This window comes from Bos mutus, chromosome 1, assembly GCF_027580195.1.
Source record: "Bos mutus isolate GX-2022 chromosome 1, NWIPB_WYAK_1.1, whole genome shotgun sequence".
In the NCBI taxonomy this organism is placed as follows: domain Eukaryota; kingdom Metazoa; phylum Chordata; class Mammalia; order Artiodactyla; family Bovidae; genus Bos; species Bos mutus.
In genome coordinates, this window is record NC_091617.1 from 73076926 (window position 1) to 73092042 (window position 15117).

The 15117-nt window shown below is 38.1% G+C and overlaps 1 protein-coding gene across 2 annotated transcripts in view; it reads left to right on the forward strand.

The window, feature by feature from the left end:
- The window catches only part of ATP13A4 (ATPase 13A4), a 125913-nt gene that overhangs the window by 64189 nt on the left and 46607 nt on the right, over positions 1 to 15117 (forward strand). For both annotated transcript variants that reach the window (XM_005903388.3, XM_070371637.1), the window contains exons 8-13: positions 1966 to 2035; positions 4806 to 4940; positions 7553 to 7723; positions 8873 to 9030; positions 9639 to 9827; positions 12763 to 12824. In XM_005903388.3, the coding sequence (XP_005903450.2) occupies positions 1966 to 2035; positions 4806 to 4940; positions 7553 to 7723; positions 8873 to 9030; positions 9639 to 9827; positions 12763 to 12824 (785 nt within the window). The remainder of the gene's footprint in view (positions 1 to 1965; positions 2036 to 4805; positions 4941 to 7552; positions 7724 to 8872; positions 9031 to 9638; positions 9828 to 12762; positions 12825 to 15117) is intronic.

Sequence of the window (15117 nt, forward strand, 5' to 3'; positions counted from 1 at the left end):
ATATGAATTTTCTATATTTGAAACTAGAACTACTTAATCATAAGCTATATACTATTTTAGTAGACATTGTCAAATGTCTCTTAAACAAGTGAATACTAATATTCCCCTAAGGGTAGATGAGTGTTTTCCTCATTTTTGCCACTATAAGTGAAAACAGAATTCTTTAACTTTAATTGCATGTTTTCCATTGAGAGTTGAACTTTTTTTCTTGTTTTAAGCTGTTTGTTTTTCTTTTGCTGTGAACTGTATTCATGTCCCTCATTAATTTTTATTGGGTGGCTGGTCATTAGTTTGCAGATTTTATGATTCCCTTCCTACAGTGAATACTTTTTCGAAAGTGTAGATTTCACTAAACCTTTCGGTTGCATTTGACTATGTTAACTACTTTCCCTTTGGCTTCACTGACAGCACACTCTCCACTTCTCTAGATGTTCTTTCATTCTCTCCCCCCACCCCTCCACCCCTGCCTCTTTTTTTTTTTTTTTTTGGCTGCTCCTTTCAGCATGAGGAACTTCCTTGACCAGGGATTGAACCTGTGCCTCCTGCAGTGAAAGTGAGGAGTCTGAATCACTAGACCACCAGGGAAGTCTCTTTTCATAGTTCATCCCTCTCTACCTGGCTTTTCAAAACATGGATGTCTAAAAACCAAAACAATAGGAAAATGTTTACCACTTAAAGGCTTCCTCTTCCTCCATCCCTCCACTTGTGCAACCTCTTTTATTAGCTTCTTGTGCTTTCTTCCAAAAATTTTTTTGGAATATACATATATTTTGTTTTTCTTTGCTATGTAAGAGGGAGCATAATTACATTATTTTCTACCTAGCTTTATTGCTATTATTAATAATGGTGTCTTGATGGTCTTTTCATAAGAGTACAACTGAGTCTTCACTATTCTTATATTGTATATACTAATGAATTCTGAAAGCATATGCTAATGACTTTCAAATTTATGTATATATTTCCAGTCCAAATATCTCTTTTGAATTTGAAACTCATAGTTCAACAACCTATTTATTTCAATGTCACTTAAGATTTGTATTGGTTCATTAGCTATATATGCTCCAAAAATACTTTACTTTTTCTATTTTATTGTTGATCATAGTGATATATTTATGTGTGTGATTATTTGATTAAATGTATTTACCCAGTAGGTTGTAAATATCTTGATGGTAAGAATCATTTCTGCTTTGTTGACCATTTTACTGCTATCTCTTAGCATAAAGATTACTCAATAAATGTGGAATGACTGCATAAATAAATAAAATAATAGATTAATAGCAGAAAACTTTTTCACCTTATATTATTCTGTTGACTATTCTTAGGACATATTAATCAAATCTGTAAATGATTCGAAGCTAGGAGATTGAAGGAGTGTCTTAAATAACAAAATCAGAAAAAAGAAAATGAAAAGACCAAATGATTGGGACTTTTTAATCCCCAGAACCTTATAAAAGGTCTTTCACACAATAGTTTTCTAATAAATGTGAAATCCAATATATTACTATTTTTGTCTGCTCTTATTTTTTCACTGTCAATGTCCCATATATCTTATATATTAAAGTATATAAAATACTATGAGGAAAGAATAGGAACCATTAAAGTCCTTATGAAGTTAAATTAGGAACTCTAATGTAGGATGACCCAAAGCTGAAATAATGCTTGGTTCTTGAAGCTATTTAGGTATAAACATAAATCTTGAATGATCAAAGTTCTTTTGAGTGGGCAGAGCATGCTGGGAAATTTCTTTCTACTAAGCAACACATGCTTCTTATCACTGGATGAAGACCACCACAAGTTGGATGCTTTTTCAGTTGAGTAGCAGGCTACTCCGTCTTGTTTATAAAGAGTACATTCAGTTGGGTCCACCTTTAAAGAAGGCTGACACTGTACTGGCTATTATCTGGGGCCTATCCTAAAATAGAAAAGGCTTTTTTTTTTTTCCTATTGTCTGTTCTTCTTTTTCAGCAATCTGTAAAGCTCCACCGTTTAGTTGAAGCACATAATAACATTACAGTCTCTATATATGGGAAAAATGGTAAGTCACTTCATTTTAGATCTATGTGTTGTCCATATGAAATCAGAAAGGGATTTAAATTTTTATTTCTGATTGTTCCTACTACTCTCATCTTCATATGTCGGTTTTGCTCTGCAATAACTTAAAGGGCTGAGGACCTTGACATTTTTTTTCACTTAAAAAAATGTGAAGTAAAATTGACATACCATAAACTGAACATATGAATATTTAAATTGTACAATTTGGTAGGTTTAGACACTGTACCTACCCATGCACTATCACCACAATGAAGATAATGACTGTCCATCGTCTCTAAAAGCTGCCTCGTCCTGTTTGTAATCTTCCCTCTCAACTTCTTACTGTGCATCCCCATCCTCAGGCAACCACTTTGCATGTTCAGGATATTTTATAAATGGTACTGCACAGTATGCATTTTTGCCTTTTAAAGTATCAATTCAGTTCAGTCGTTCAGTCGTGTCCGACTCTTTGCAACCCCATGAATTACAGCATGCCAGGCTTTCCTTTCCATCATCAACTTTTAAAGTATATCTTGGGTTTAATTTTGTGAAGAACAAAGTTCATAATAATTTTGAAGTTCATCCATTTTTTAAGAACATTAACAGCTTATTCTTATTTATAAGTGAATTCCATTGTCCAGGTAGACCAGTTAGTGAATGCATTTAGTTGTTGACGGAAATTTGAGTTATTTCCACTTTGGGACAATTACAAATAATTCTACTTGAATGTTTGGATTCAATTCTTTCTATGGACATGCATTTTCATTTCTTATGGGAAAATACCTGACTGTAGAATGACTGAATCATATGACAAATCCATATTTAACTTTTAAAGAAACCGCAAAACTGTTTTCAGAAGTGGTGTGCCATTGTGCTTTCCCACCAGCAGTGTGTAAGAGTTTCAGTTGCTTCACTTTCTTGCCACTACTCAGTATGGTCAGTCTTTTTCATTTTAGTCATTTAAAAAGGTGAGTGGTAGTATCTCATTGTTGTTTTAACTTGCATTTTCCTAATGACTAATGGAGGGCTTCCCAGGTGGCTCAGAGGTTAAAGCGTCTGCCTGCAATGCAGGAGACCTGGGTTCGATCTCTAGGTTGGGAAGATCCCCCTGGAGAAGCAAATGGCATCCCACTCCAGTATTCTTGCCTGGAGAATCCCATGGATGGAGGAGTCTGGTGGGCTACAATCCATGGGGTCCCAAAGAGTTGGACACGACTGAGCGATTTCACTTTCATCTTTTGCAAACAGATATCCAAAATGTCCTAATACCATATATTGAAAGGGCAATCCTTTCTTCACTTAATTGTCTTTGCACTTTTGTCAAAAGTCAGTTTCCTGCACCTGAATGGATCTATCTGGACTCCTTATTCTCTACTATTCTAATATTTACTTGTCTTTATATTAATTCCACATAACGTGACTACATAAGTCTTAGAATAACATTAGTCCTCCAACTTTGTTCTTTTTCAGAGTTGTTTTGGCAATATAGGGCTCTTTGCATTTCCATATGACTCTTAGAATCAGCTTGTCGATTTCTACCAAAAAAAAATATGCTAAAAGTTTGACTGGGATTGTGTTGAATCTGTAGATCAATTGGTGAAAAATTGGTATGTAACAAATTTGGGCCTTGTGACCCATGGACATGCTATCTCTCCATTTAATCTTCTTTGATTTCTCTCAGTCATATCTTATAGTTCTCAGTGTAGAGCCTTTTACATTCTTTTTCATTATTGGGTTTTCACTGCTCACAACCCCTCTCAGAGAACAGAATTAAGAGAAACTACATATAGAAAAAGGCAAGCAAATATATTTGCTTATATATTCTTATATATACACACATGCACATCTATGTTATTTTACCATCTATCTGTTGAAAATCATCCATTTACACTATCATTTCCAATTCCAGTCCAGTACCACAAAGTTCATTCTGATTTTATTTCTGTTTCTTATAACTTCCTTTCTTCAGTGAGAAACCTGTCTCTCTTCAGCCTCATTATATCAACTTATAGTATCAATCCTGCCTTTCTCACCTGGCTGGACTCCAATATCTCAAAACAGGCCACTGCCACTATGGGGATCTTGTCTCCCTCCTTGGGCTCTGTCACTCTGCACCCAGCCACGTAAGCACCCACTCATCCAGTTAAGGCTTCACCATGTGGAATGGTCTACCACTCCTATCCCCACTTTACCTAGCCCCCTGCATGGATGTCTATCTTGCTTAACTGCTTGTAGCTTTGGGGCTTTGGGACTGAATAAGGAAGGTAAGAAATAAAGGAAGGTCAGAAAGAAGGACAAAAGGCAGAAAGGAAGGATATATTTTTCAATTTTCTTACTATGAGTAAGAATAAATATCTTTTCAAACACCATGCCGCTTGTAGTATGTATGTGTGTGTCTGTTTGCATGTGAATTATATGGTAACAATTTTGCTATACAGTCATTTGCTTTACATCTTTTTTTTTTCAAACTCTTTTTTTATGAGGAATATTAATCTTTTGTCTGCAATGTAAGTTTCAAACATGTTCTCTGAATTTGTCATTAGTTTTTTCTCTGCCTATTTATTTTTTTATTGCCACACAAAGGTCTTTATTTTATGTAATATAATATATTACCTTTTTTCTTATTGTTTGCAGATTTAGAGTCAATGTTGTGGAATTGCTTCCTTTTCATATATGCTTTGGTTGCTTTTTCATTGATTTCCAATTTAGGTAGATGTTGGACTGTGTTTTTGTGGGAAAAAACCTGACTCAACTTTGTTTCCTCACACTTCCAGCTGGAGTCCAGGAGCTAGAATCACGCTTCCTGGTGCCTGGAGATCTATTAATTCTGATGGGGAACAAAGTGCAAATGCCATGTGATGCTATTCTGATTGATGGCAGCTGTGTGGTGAATGAAGGCATGCTGACAGGTACAGTTCTGTCGCCTCACATACAGCCTCCGCTGGTTCTCCCAGGTTTCTCCTGAATGATAATGGCAGAGCATGCGGCTGCTATGGGACCTTCCTACTCTCACAAATCTTACTAATAGTCCTGCACTGGACAGACCCGAGAGTTCAAATTAAAACTGATTTCTATATGCTAGGTTCGATAACAGTCCTAATTTTTGGAGCATTTAGCATTTCTTTCCTGCAAAAAAGATTATTACAATCCTGTCATTTTAAAGATTTAAAAACCTTTAAAGGTCATTTGATGTTTCAGAATCACCTGTGGCTTTTATGTTTAGTGTTTTTCTATAAAATGTATCTTCAGATAAACACAGATGGTTTGAAAACCGTTATGACATCCTGAAACACCCTTCCTGCCCCAGGTCAAGTTCAAGCTCTTTCTAGGTTGGTTTGAAAATGTTGAAAAGTGGTTGATGCAGGATTTGCCAAAGCTGCTACTTTGAAAACGCACACTGGATATTTTTAAATAATTGTGTTTCATTTTTACTTTTCATTGTTATTTATTCTAATTTTAAATAAATAAATATTTATGTCTTTGGCTTCACCGGGTCTTAGTTGCGGCACCTGGAATGTTTTATTGGGTCATGCTGGATCTTTGTGACACACGGGCTTAGTTGCCCCAGGCATGTGGAACCTTAATTCCCCAACCAGTGATTGTACCCACATCACCTGCATTATAAAGTGGATTCTTAACCACTGGACCACCAGGGAAGTCCCTGGATTTCATTTTTCAATTGCATGATGGAGCTGGAGAGATGTCATATCAGGGATATGGGAGCTGAGGTTCAGAGAGAAGGTCTTGTTCAAGGTCACAGTGCTTTGAGTTCTAACTCACATATGCAGTTAGGAGGAGATGTTACAGCCTTTCTGTAAGAATCACAAGCGCTTTTTCAGAGATGCAATTGGAGGCTGTAAATGTATTGATGTACCATGATTCCCATTAAAGTCCAAATCAAACCATTTCTCCTGGTGGACCGGGAAGGCATGAAATGCAGACATCAGCACACAGTCCGTGTGAACTTACAAAAAAACAAAAACAAAAACGATGTGACAGGTCAGGTTTATTTCTCTAAGGAATCCATAGATTTGATAAAAACCCCTTTGTGCTGGGACATTTACAATACCAAATATCATTTTCCTCATGAAAGCAGCTCTAGTATACTGGGACATATCCCTGACTTTATATTATCCTTTCTATGAATGGAGGTAGAGGATTTTAACGAGCTTTCTCAGAACAGGCGCTATTATTTACTTTCACAATTCATTCACCACCTTGTATTAGCACTTCAATCCACTGAAATCTGCCCTTCCCAGTACATTGGCGAAAGTCGCTAAAGTCTCAATTGGCGAATCCAATGGATTCTTTAAATTTCTCATCTTTTTAGCCGACCTGTGGCATTTGACTATTCTGACCACCTCTTCCTTCTGAAAACACGTCTCTCTAACCTTCCTAGATAGCACTGTCTCTTTCTGAATAATACTCCAGTGTCCTGTGTGGCTCCATTTCCTCCACCTCTTCGATTTCTGAAGCTGTTCAGGGTTCTTTGATTTTTTCTTTTTTCATCTTTCATGTGATCCCTAAATAATCTTGTCTCTTCCCATAGCTGTAATTATTGTCTATAGGGTGATGAACTGGGACTAAATATCTCCAGTCAAGACCTCTCCCCTGAGCTCAGGACCCAAATAAATTAACTGCCTGCAAAGCAACTCGCCATGGTCCTTCCACAAGTCATCTTTAACTCAGAGACCAAAAGGCAGTTCCTCCTTCCTCCTACAAGGATTCCAACAATCTTTGTGTTAATGATTAATACCCTCCCTCTGCTCATTCTTTCAAGTCAGAAACCAGGAAGCCACTTAAAATTCCTCTGTCACTATGATCTACCAATATAAAAATCTCCCCAAGTTTGGTAGCTGCTCACTTTTTTATTTCTCAAAACCAGTTCTTTCCTGCTCCTACTGTCAGCTGCCATAGTTCAGACCTTGTCCTCTTCAGCTGGGACCCTTGCGATGGTTTCCCAACTGTATGAGTCTGCAACCTCATCAGTCTTCCAATTCATTCCCTGTATTGAAGACAGAATACACTCTCTGGTATGTAAATGTGATAGTACTCTCCTGAATCGGACAACGAGATACCTCCCTATTTCTCTCCTGCCACCAGTGCCTAATGAAAGGGATTTAAACACTCAAGTGTGTGCATGCAGGGCTCTCCAAGTCTTGGCTCCTACATAGCTCTCATGACCTCTTACTCCCCAGACCCTGCATTCTAGACTGCACAACTTGCTATTCCCTAAATGGTTGTTTCCAATCTATCTCAGCATCCCTGTTTGGTTTTATAAGACTTAGAGTATTTCTAACATGACATTGTATTTAATTTTTTTAATGGCTGTCTCCCTCTCTGGACTACAAACTTCTTAAACACAAGAACTGTGTTTCTCCTTATATCATCTATACCAAAGGTTGTTCCTGCTAGGTGACAAGCTCACAAAAAATGCCTGGCATGTGATGGGTTGGTGAATGCAGGATTTAAATGAATGAAGGTCTCCCACCTCACAAACTGAGATGCTTGTTTTCTGTAGGAGAAAGTATTCCAGTCACTAAAACTCCATTACCTAAGGTGGATGGCTCAGTGCCCTGGAAAACACAGAGTGAAGGGGAGTACAAGCGGCATGTCCTCTTCTGTGGAACGGAGGTTATCCAGGCCAAGGGGGCCTGCTCCAGCCCTGTGAAAGCAGTGGTACTGCAGACAGGTTAGTTAGCACCTCCTGCATTTTATTATTTTCATGAAATACTTTCACTCCATTTATCTAGTGCTTTAAATGAATTAGGCAAGGAGCAGTCTTTAGATGACAAACCCCATATATGTAAATAGAGATATTTAAAATGTGAATTTAACTATGGCATATACCTTTTAGTAAGAACAATAACACTGGTGACAATAAGTATTATTCACGTGCTTTGTAATTTGTAAACTATTTCCTGCTGCTGCTGCTGCTAAGTCGCTTCAGTCATGTCTGACTCTATGCGACCCCACGGACGGCAGCCCATCAGGCTCCCCTGTCCCTGGGATTCTCCAGGCAAGAACACTGGAGTGGGTTGCCATTTCCTTCTCCAATGCATGAAAGTGAAAAGTGAAAGTGAAGTTGCTCTGTTGTGTCTGACTCTTGGTAACCCCATGGACTGCAGCCCACTAGGCTCCTCCGGCCGTGGGATTTTCCAGGCAAGAGTACTGGAGTGGGTTGCCATTGCCTTCTCCGAAGCTAGTTCCACATATCAAATTAGTGGAACAAAGATGCCTGTCCTCACTTTGTACATGAATAGGCTGGAGCCCACACAATTTAGGTCAAGTTTTTCTTAAAAAAAAAAAAAAAAAACTCACACAGCCAGTCACTGACAGAGCAGGACCTAGAGCTTAGGTTTTCAAACCCAAAGAACAAACCCCAAGTTTTTTCCATGCAGGACTAGAAATTGAAAACTTGATGATAAAAAGCATTAGAAGTTGAATCCATCTGTATTTACTGGACCATTTAAATTCAAGTGTTCTGTGTGTGTGCACGCATACACACATGTGTATGTGCACACTTACAAGTCCTTTCCTTAAAATGAAGCTATATTTGGCAAAGCTGCGCTCTGCCCCCATAGGGTGCTTTACTATCTCTGGGATGCACTTAAATTAGAAATATAAAAGGAAGGAAAGCCAGAGAGGAATAGGCTCTGAAAGAGCTAGGATATATTCATTCTAGCATTTAGGTATTTTGCCAATCATCCTTTAATTGTGTTTGGGCTTAAGCACTGTTTAAGTTTCTCTAGAGGAAACAAAGGCCCTGTTAAAGATTAGAAGAGCACTAGCAGAAGGATTTGTCATCCTGAGAGTGTGAGGTGTGTGTTTACTGCTTCAGGATTCAACACCGCAAAGGGAGACCTCGTGAGATCCATTCTCTACCCCAAGCCGATGAATTTTAAGCTCTACAGAGATGCCATCAGGTTCCTCCTGTGCCTCGTAGGGACAGCCACCATTGGGATGATCTATACTTTGTGCATCTATGTGCTCAGTGGGGTAAGCTGCTTTCGTTCTTTTAGTACAATGTATGTAGACTTATTTATATAGTGTCTCTTATTCTCCTGTTGACCTTAATCTAAGGGGTGGTTTTCAAACCTGGGAAAACAAAGCCAAATGCTGAAACCTGCCTATATATTTCCAGATCCCCAATATAAGCAGTTGATCACCAAGCTCCATAATAGCCATTGGATCCAGTGGGATAAAACACTGTGTTTATGGAGATAGTAACACGCCTCTACTCTTGGATTTTGCCTTACTCTATTTTTTCATCTTCAATTTAAGAATATGTTTATTCCAATAATGTAGTATTTTATAGCTGTTAAGTGAGGAATTTTAAATAAAAACCAATGTTGATAAGGTCGTGGCAAACTGGTACATTGTTCTCCGCTGGTAGCAGTATGAATTGTTACAGACTTTTTCATTACACTTTGGCAAAATATAGAGAAAGCCAATAAACGCGTTCATTCTCTTTAAACCACATTTGGCCAGCTCATATAATTTCTAGAAATCTGTACCAAGATAGAAAATAAAGAGGAGGGGAAAAGTCATGCGCATTAAAGTGTTCACAATGGATTTATCTGTAATAGCTAACTTTGTCCTCCCAGGAAACTCCTGGGGAGGTAGTGAAGAAAGCCCTTGACGTCATCACAATTGCAGTTCCTCCCGCTCTGCCTGCTGCTCTGACCACAGGCATTATGTATGCCCAGAGGAGGCTGAAGAAGAGAGGCATCTTCTGCATTAGCCCCCAGAGGATCAACGTATGTGGACAATTAAACCTGGTCTGCTTTGACAAGGTATGTGTGTTTCATCATCACCCTCGGCGCCATTTTTATCATCACTGTCATCATGCACAGGTGCTTTACATTCTTGTGAGGCAGGAAACCTTGGATGTGGGTACTGGGTACCTGATTTCATTTTGTCTCTGATTGGATATGTCATCTAGGACAGATACATCTCTTCATCTCAGATTCTAGGGTTTAGAGAAGGGAAAGTAGGAACTGAGTAGGTGAATCTTTTAGGATTCTTCCAGCTCCAATATTCTATGAATCTCAATGAATTAAAATAGCATTCTGTCCCTCTATAGTCAAAACCGTCATACGAAATTTAAACCTTTTACTATGGTTACTACTGTATCCCTAATGCTAATATTATTACCTGGCGTATAGTCAGTGTTCAATAAATATTCATTGACTTAATGAATGAATAAAAAAGAAAATGTTTATTTAGCTGTCTCTTACTATGAGACTGGGTTAAAATAAATCCCCAGGAAATCTTTCTTTTCTATAGTTTTCCATCTGCAGTAAATTGCTTAAAATAATCCTTGATCCCATACCAGTTACTCCCAACCAGCCTCTTATTCTGCCTTCTCCTGAATATATTCTTTTCATCTGTATACACATGCTGGTATGAAGGTGGGAGCTATAAGAGGGTAAGATGGAAATGAAGGGCTGTTTTGTACCCGTGTCTTAATTTATAAAGGTGACTAAGTGGCTGCTGGCAGAAAATGCCATTGAAAAATGTGTTTAATGTTACAGTTCCCCGACAGAAGAGGTATGTCCTACCAGGCAGGGCCAGAGATGGAATGCCAGATTTTGATCAGGGAGGAAAGGAGGATTGAGGGGAGTGCTCAGGTTATGGCCCTTATAAAGGAGTTTCTGCAGGAAATACAAGACAGGGCAGGGTACATAGATGACAACTAGCTATTTGGAATGATGTTGATGGGTTTTGGTCTATAGGATTGACCTCTAGTTGTCTAGTAGCTGGCCCTGGGGTGATGTTTCCAGGGGAGTGTGGCCAGATAGAGAAGGTATGACTCTTGACTGGTTAGTTTGCATATCAAAGGCATATTCTTGGCTGAGACCCTGGCTATCTCTAAGAACTGGCTGGCTCCAAGGAGGCAGTCTCTCCATCAGAAGGTTTCCTAAATTAAAATTTTGGTGGTGATCATACTGAAATAGAAGTATAATGTTGGCAAAACTTATATAATGTTATTTATAATATAATGTAAACCACTGTCTTGGCAATGAAAAATAAATTGTAAAAGAGAAAGTCCTTTTGCATGTCAAATGTCATAATATATACAAAAAAATTTTTTAAGATAAACAATTCGTAGACATTATAGTCATGTGAATCCACATTCACATGCCCACACTCCATGCCCACGCATGGAGTCGGGAGAGAACAGAGTGACTTTGATCAGAGCAGAACCTTAGTGATGGGAAAGGGTGTTGTAGACCTGGAATATCTGGCTAAGAAATTTTAATATACATTTTAGATAGTGGAGAGCTATTCATTGAAGGTGTTTTCTTCTTCTTTTTTATTGTTTCCTTCCATTTACTGATTTTTTATTGTGGCAAAAGATTTATAACGTAAAATTTACCATGCTAATCATTTTTAAGGGGCTTTAAGTGCTTTCATGTTGCTATGCAGCCATCATCACTATCCATCTCCAGAACTTATTCTCTCTTCCCCAACTGAAACTCCGTACCCATTAAACAGTACTGGGAAGGTCTGGGATAGCAGAGACTTAATGGGATCAGAGCTGTATTTTATAATTACTGGAATATCAAAGAGATTTACGAAGAACAGAAGGTTAATATGGTTCGTGCCACCATGTCAAAGTTAATTTGTGATCAAGCTAGCATCACACAGAAAGATGTTCTGTTTCTAGCATCATATTAGCCTTGAGCTTGGAAAGGGAAACAGGGGTGGGAAAGATAATTGTGAAATGAATTTGAATAAAAAGTAATAATTGTGAACAATTTTCATTATTCTCAGCTCTCACTCTTTGCAGACATTGCATTCAACACTATATTATCTCATTTAATCTTTTCAACAACCCTATATGATTATGACCACATTACAGATAAGGACTCTGATGTTTAGGGGACTAAATAATTGGCCCAGGTCACACAGCCAGCGTTTTAAGCCAGTCCAAACTCTTCATCACTTTACTAAGAGAAATACTAACAAACACCTTTTTAACAAATAGATGTCAAAATAGCAAACTATTTCTTTAGAACAGTGAAAAATTATACTTCTATTATTTCTGATGACGTACTTTTAACTTCTGCTATAAATGCTGGGACTCACCCATTTTTTTTTTAAGTTATTGAAGTGTAGTTGATTTACAATGCTGTGTTTAATTTCTGCTGTACAGCAAAGTGACTGAGTTATACAAATACATTTTTTTCATATTCTTTTCCATTATGGTTTCTCAGAGGGCACTGAACATAATTCCCTGTGCTATACGGTAGGGCCTTCTGTTTATCCATCCTATATGTAATAGTTTGCAGCTGCTAATCCCAAGCTGCCAGTCTGTCCCCCTCACCTCACCTCCCCATTGGCAACCACAAGTCTGTTACCTATGTCAGTGGACACACTTTTTAGCTCTCAGAGCAGGCTTACCAATGCCTCTCCCATCCATTCAGTCTTTCATTAAATTCTCAAAACAGGTCTCTGAAATATGTAGGCAGTAACTGTTTTCTTCCCTTTATCTCGGAGAACACTAAAGTTCAAAGAGATTAAGTGCCAGTTTGTCCCACAACTGGTGTGAGTTCATCAAAGCTTCCACCCAGGATTCCAGATACCCATCTGACTGTGTCATTCCCCAAGTGCTGAGCTTGACCATGGGTTTGTGACATACATTTTCCTGTTAAAGCATAACTTACTGGTGTCACTATGGGCTGCTGAGTCTTCAGAGTAAAGTGAGCTCCTGTTTCTGTTTAGACAGGCACCTTAACAAGGGATGGCTTGGATCTCTGGGGAGTCGTGCCTTGTGATGGGAACGGGTAAGTACTCGGGACCAAATGCATTATCATTTCCTCTTTCCCAGTTTTATCCTGAACACTAGTAAAGAAGAGGTTCTGGCACTGGCTTTGGTGATCAGTGATTGCTAGAGTGATGGCCAAACTTCATTTAATTTCTTTTCTTCACTATTTCCAAACTCACTAAAATGTGCATCCTCCCTCCACCCCTGTCCCAGCCCCAGGATTCTCACGGAACCCAGGAACTGAAGGGCACGTTTTGACACTGCATTCATCTTGCTAATGTGTGATTAGCTGTCAGCATATTAGTCAGGGGCCAGTGTACATCATTTGGGCAACACCTGGACACTGTCCTTCAAGGAGTTAATGTTCATAGCACGAACTGGAGTCTTTCCATGTGCTAGGAGGAGCATGGCCCTGACTTGCAGACACCGAATTTCAGTATGAGGAATATCTGTGGAACCACAGCTAGTGTACCTCATTTTCCTTTATATTATAGTTCTGGCTTCTGGAAAGTCCTCTTTTTCTGGCCAGAAAGGATTCCATTTTGACAATTTTAAACTCAGGGGAGTAAAGATTTGTTGCCTGTCCCTCTCCTGGGCCTCTCTCATTTGAGTTTGTTTCACAGCCTCCTTTTTCTTCCCACTACAACTTCCAGTCTGATCTGAACATGAACATTTGACAAATTCAGGTTTCGAGTTTGTTTGCTTGTTTTTAAATGGAGGTATAGTTGATTTCTTGGCTCAGATGGTACAGAATCCGCGTGCAATGCAGGAGACCCGGCTTCGATCCCTGGGTCAGGAAAATCCCTTGGAGAAGGAAATGGCAACCCACTCCAGTACTCTTGCCTGGAAAATCCCAAGGAGAGAGAAGCCTGGCAGACTACGGTCCATGGGGTCACAAAGAGTCAGACACAACTTAGCAACTCAACAGCAACAATAGTTGATTTCAGGTTTTGTTTTTTTAATGAGAATGCTTCCCTCTCATACTTGCAATGTAAGTCACGAAGCATTTTATACATACATTTTATACATTCTTCTGCATTATGCGAATGCATGTGACTTATCCATAATATACTTTATTTATATATATTTAATACATTTTCATATTAATATACTATTAAGATACAAATCCATTTCCTGGGTTAAAAAATTGATTCTGGTGCTTTTAGCCATTTTAGTCTATAGAAGAAGGTTGTTGTATGTGGTAAAGTTTCTCGTTTTTGTTTTTTTTTTTCTTTTAAAGGTAGATTTGGATATATAGCCAGTCTTGCTTATTAGTATTTTTCTGTTTCAGCTTCTATAAAAAGCATGCATTTATCCAAATATGTGAGGATTTAGAGAGCACGTTTTCTTATTTATTAAATTTGTCCCTAGTGACATATAGCTCTATAGCTGGCATGCACAGTAGATACACAGTAAATGTTTGTTTATCTAAAATGAACTAAGTATGTTCTGTCTTTCGAATGTTCTTCTGCTTATTGAATTAACATCATCTTAGTCACAAAATTTTTTAAACTTTCTGTTTCTAAAAGTGATTTGTCAAATTTAATAAAACTAGCTGATATAATATTTAGATTATTGATGGATTAATTCAGCCTGTCACTCTCTTTCCCAGTCCCTTCCTTTCTCCAAATGCTCAAAGTTGGCTCCAAGTGACTAAAAGAGCAATTCATTTTTAAAAAAATGACAGATTTAATTAATAGAATAAGAGAAAACAGAATGAGTTCTAAGTAAGAAGTCAGCACTTGATTTAAAGCTATTAAATATATTATTGTAAAATGTAAGATCATTTCTAATAATTCTTATCTTTTCCAAAGAGGGCCTTCCCAATGTGCCAGGTACTTCAAAACCATTGGAAATCTACCTGACTACCTAATCTTGATAAATGATAAACACTCAAATAAAAATTCAAGGACTGGGATGACAGAATTCTACTTATTTGTTGTACAAATCAGAGTCTGGCCCAATCCTCAGAAATATAGTATGTATTCAGAATTACATATGGAAGACAGTTTTTGTGCTGTGTTAAAAATAAGATTCTTTTTTCCTGATCTATTTGCTGCACAGTGTGAGCTTGAGAACCTGTTTTAATCCCTGATGGTGATTGCTTCCTTTTAGTTGTTTACTAAAATACCAGGGACACATTGGAACCGCTGAGGTACTAGAACTTTCAGTATAATAATAGATACCACCATCAACAAGGTCAGTAATCAGTCAAAGGGTTTTTGAGCTCTTAAGGAAGCTTGAATGAGGAAGCCAGGAAGAAAAATGGCTTAGGTTATGAGTTAATATTCTGCCGTCCCTGCTTTCAGGAA